The 3,401-nt window shown below is 63.2% G+C and overlaps 3 protein-coding genes across 3 annotated transcripts; 2 read left to right on the top strand and 1 right to left on the bottom strand.

Annotated features, from left to right (window-relative positions):
- The first annotated feature begins 384 nt into the window (after positions 1 to 384).
- On the top strand, positions 385 to 1,267 carry H696_05284 (ribonucleoprotein-associated protein). Its single transcript, XM_009499147.1, has 3 exons — positions 385 to 524; positions 669 to 783; positions 954 to 1,267. The coding sequence occupies exons 1-3, from the start codon at positions 522 to 524 to the stop codon at positions 1,214 to 1,216; spliced, it is 381 nt and encodes a 126-aa protein (XP_009497422.1). The 5' UTR covers positions 385 to 521; the 3' UTR covers positions 1,217 to 1,267.
- A 248-nt stretch (positions 1,268 to 1,515) lies between these two features.
- On the bottom strand, positions 1,516 to 2,080 carry H696_05283 (hypothetical protein). The gene is made up of 2 exons (XM_009499146.1): positions 1,974 to 2,080; positions 1,516 to 1,783 (listed from the first exon to the last, which is right to left on the bottom strand). The coding sequence occupies exons 1-2, from the start codon at positions 2,006 to 2,008 to the stop codon at positions 1,558 to 1,560; spliced, it is 261 nt and encodes an 86-aa protein (XP_009497421.1). The 5' UTR covers positions 2,009 to 2,080; the 3' UTR covers positions 1,516 to 1,557.
- Positions 2,081 to 2,493: 413 nt separating this feature from the next.
- Positions 2,494 to 3,166, top strand: H696_05282 (hypothetical protein). Its single transcript, XM_009499145.1, has 2 exons — positions 2,494 to 2,755; positions 2,925 to 3,166. Exons 1-2 carry the CDS (start codon positions 2,564 to 2,566, stop codon positions 3,024 to 3,026), a joined length of 294 nt encoding a protein of 97 aa, XP_009497420.1. The 5' UTR covers positions 2,494 to 2,563; the 3' UTR covers positions 3,027 to 3,166.
- Positions 3,167 to 3,401: the final 235 nt, after the last annotated feature.

Below are 3,401 nucleotides of genomic sequence, written 5' to 3'. Positions count from 1 at the left end.
GCGGGTATCCACTGTTATTTGCGGGAAAAGGCTAGGGCCGATTTCCGTCATATCGGCTCGTGTCGCTTTTTTTTCATTATGTCGTCTCCCATGTGCGGCAGCCGTGTTCGGTGCAGGAGGAGGCGCACGCGCGCCAGGCCGAGCCGAGCGCGGGGACGCCCATGCGGGGAGGGGGGGGGGAGCCACCGGCATTGGCCGCACCTTCGCGCATGTACGACCGCAGACGGTGCCCGCCCCCCCCCCCCCCCCCCGCCCCCTCCCCACCCACACAATCGGGCGGTGCAGGGGTGAGGGCGGGGGGCGGGCGGGGACAGGAAGACGGAGGCCCAACCAGGCCCAGGCGGCCCGGGGACAAGTATAAGAGCGCCCTCGCAGCCGTGGAACCTCCGCCAGGTGCCCGGTCCCCTTGTCTGACAGATTGTGATCTCTGTCTCACAAAGTGAAGCTGACGAGGTTATCCCTCTTCGCCACTCCCCTCCCCCCTCCCTCTCCTTGCCCTCCCTTCGCACCCGGTTTTCATCATGGTACGCCTCGTCCCTCCCTTTCCTGCCTCCCCTCTGCTCCCGCCCATGCTGCTCCCTCCTCTGTCCCTGCGGAGAGCACCACCGTGCCCCCTCTGACCGCATGTCTCCCCTTTTGTCGCCCGGGGACGAAAACACACCGCCCAGTCTGCCGCCAACTCCAAGGTCTTCCCCCTCGCTGAGGCCAACCTCTCCGCCCAGATTCTGGACCTCGTCCAGCAGGCCACCCACTACATGCAGCTCAAGAAGGGCGCCAACGAGTGTACGTCCACACATGGTCCCCTTCTCTCCCCCCCCCCCCCCCCCCCCCCCCCGATGCGTCACACGCACATGCACGCGCCATTCCCCCTGCTGCCGCCCTGTCTGACCCGCGCCTCGCGCCTCTTCGCCCCTGTGTGCCCCTGTGTCCTTGTGGGACTCCGGGAACCACAGCCACCAAGACCCTGAACCGTGGTACCTCGGAGTTCATCGTCCTCGCCGCTGACGCCGAGCCCCTGGAGATTCTCCTCCACCTGCCCCTCCTGTGCGAGGACAAGAACGTCCCCTACGTCTTCGTTGCCTCCAAGCAGGCCCTCGGCCGTGCTTGCGGTGTCACCCGTCCGGTCATCGCCTGCTCTGTCACCGCCAACGACTCCTCCGAGCTGAAGAACCAGATTCACAACATCAAGATCGAGATCGAGAAGCTCCTCCTCTAAATGTGCCCCCCCCCCCCCCCCGTACATCCGCACTCGCATTCCCCCCCCCCCCCCTCCCCCATAAACGTGTGTGCGTGCGTGTGCGCCCGTGTGTACATTTGTGCCCCCACAAAGAGGACAAGTTGGCCCACACGATTCCTCCTTCTCTGCCCCCCTCCCCCCCCCTCCCCGGCGAAGAACCAAAAAATATACAAAATCTTTTGTACATCATTTTGTGTCCCCCCCCCCCTCCCCCTCCTCCTCTGACAGCAACATGGATTGCACCTTGCTCCGGTGCGCGCGCACGAGGAGGAGAGAAAGTCTGTCGGGGTGATGAGGCCCCCCTTTTTGTTGGTATTCAATTATTTGTCCTCGCCCGGTGGCAGGTCCGCCTCGTCGGTGTGGGTGTTGGAATTGATGAAATCCTGCACCACCTGGTGGACCAACTGCTCAGACCCAGGCCGGATGAGGATCCGGCAGGAGTCCAAGACAGCGACCACTGGCGATTCCGATATGCCGGATGCGCTGCTTCCGGTCTGGGCCCTTTGGGAGAAGTGGAAAGCGATGAACTCGATGATCGCCGGATCGCTAGTCAGGGCAAACATGTGTGTGTGTGTGTGTGTGAGAGAGGGAGAGAGGGAAGGGGAGAGAACACAAACACAGCACCCTGAAGGAGAGGGTCCGAAGATGAAAGACAAGACACCGAAGAGGGCATATGTAAAGCCAGGTGGAAAGAGAGGCAGTGAGCGCAAGCCACATTAACAGGGGGGAGACGCACCTCTGGAAAAGGGTGGCTGGTATCGAAATGGGCATGGCGAGGGCGGCAATGCGCGAGCAAGAGGATCACTCGTGAGGGGAGAAGGGCAGCAGGGTTCAGGAGAGCGCGAATGTTCGGGGTGGGCGCCGACGCATCGGGGGGTGGGCACCCTTTTGTCCTCCATCCCACCCCTCTCCCCCGCGCACAGGCACGTCCACACACACACACACACAGACACAGACACAGACACACATACACATTTATGCACATCCGCACGAGCAGCAGGCCGAAGACAACACACAGGACCCGGAACAGAAAACCGATTATCCGCAGAGAATCATCTCAGGTTTGGGGACGGTGGGCTATGGCGGAGTGCCAACGAAAGGATGCTTTGTTATTTCCCCAGGGCCGACCGCCGGAGCAAGTACGGGACAGGGCACCGGAGCGCAGCGTCCCCTTTCCCCGCCCCCCCACCGCAACGGGGGCTCGTGCTCCTGAAATGGTGCCGAAGCAGCATCCCCAAAGCCGGATGGCGACCGAGCAAGCATCCTCCTTCTCCTCTTGCACCCTACTCGCACCTCCCTCCCTCTCCCCCCCCCCTGTCCTTCCCCATGTCCAATTCGACATCCACCAACCTCATGGGTCCTTCCCTGAAGTCCATCAGCTGGCGTACGGACGCCGTCACCTGGTCCTCGCAGGCCGCCCTCGATGGTGAAGGCCCCACCTCGCCGGGCGGTAGCAATGCCGATCTGACCACCTCCTTCGTGCAGCTCGCTGTTCTGAGCCCCGACGCCTCTGAAGCTGTGCGTTGCCCTCCTTCACCCCATGTGCTCTTTGCGCACGCCCGCACGCCCGCACGCCCGCACGCCCGCACGCCCGCACGCCCGCACGCCCGCACGCCCGCACGCCCCCTCCCTGTGCTGACGCCCTTCCCCTCGTTGCTCTGTCGACCCTGCCCCATCCCCGCCCCAGACCCAGCACCACACCTTCGAGCTCACCCGCAACGGCCTGGCTGCTCACCTTCTGCCAGCCATCTCCGACATCGAAAAGGCTCTGGAGTTCTATTCCTCCTAAAGACACGGACTCATCTCGGACTGCCGTCCTTCGCCTGCCCCTCTCTTCTCCCTTTTTTTTTCACAGCCCGCCAGCTATCGCCGGCACCATACCCAATACAATCCCCCCCTCCCATTGATTGGGAACGACTCGTTCATGAACAGGGTAGCCCATATGGCGCTCTTTTGCTCGGAGGGCGTCGGCATTCTTTCCTGCTTGTCCTGATCGGAGCCTCTTCTGCCTCACCTGTCCGAAGTCCGATTCGATGATCCCCCTCCGGTCAGGCCACCCTTGCCCCCACTGGCGCCACGCATCATCGGCCGAGAACCGGGGGGGGGGGGGGGGGATCCGCCAGAGAAAACCCCAAGGGGGAGGATCGCAAGGGAGAAATCATCC

Source organism: Fonticula alba (assembly GCF_000388065.1).
Source record: "Fonticula alba strain ATCC 38817 unplaced genomic scaffold supercont2.9, whole genome shotgun sequence".
In the NCBI taxonomy this organism is placed as follows: domain Eukaryota; order Rotosphaerida; family Fonticulaceae; genus Fonticula; species Fonticula alba.
This window is presented reverse-complemented; position numbering and strand designations above follow the sequence as displayed.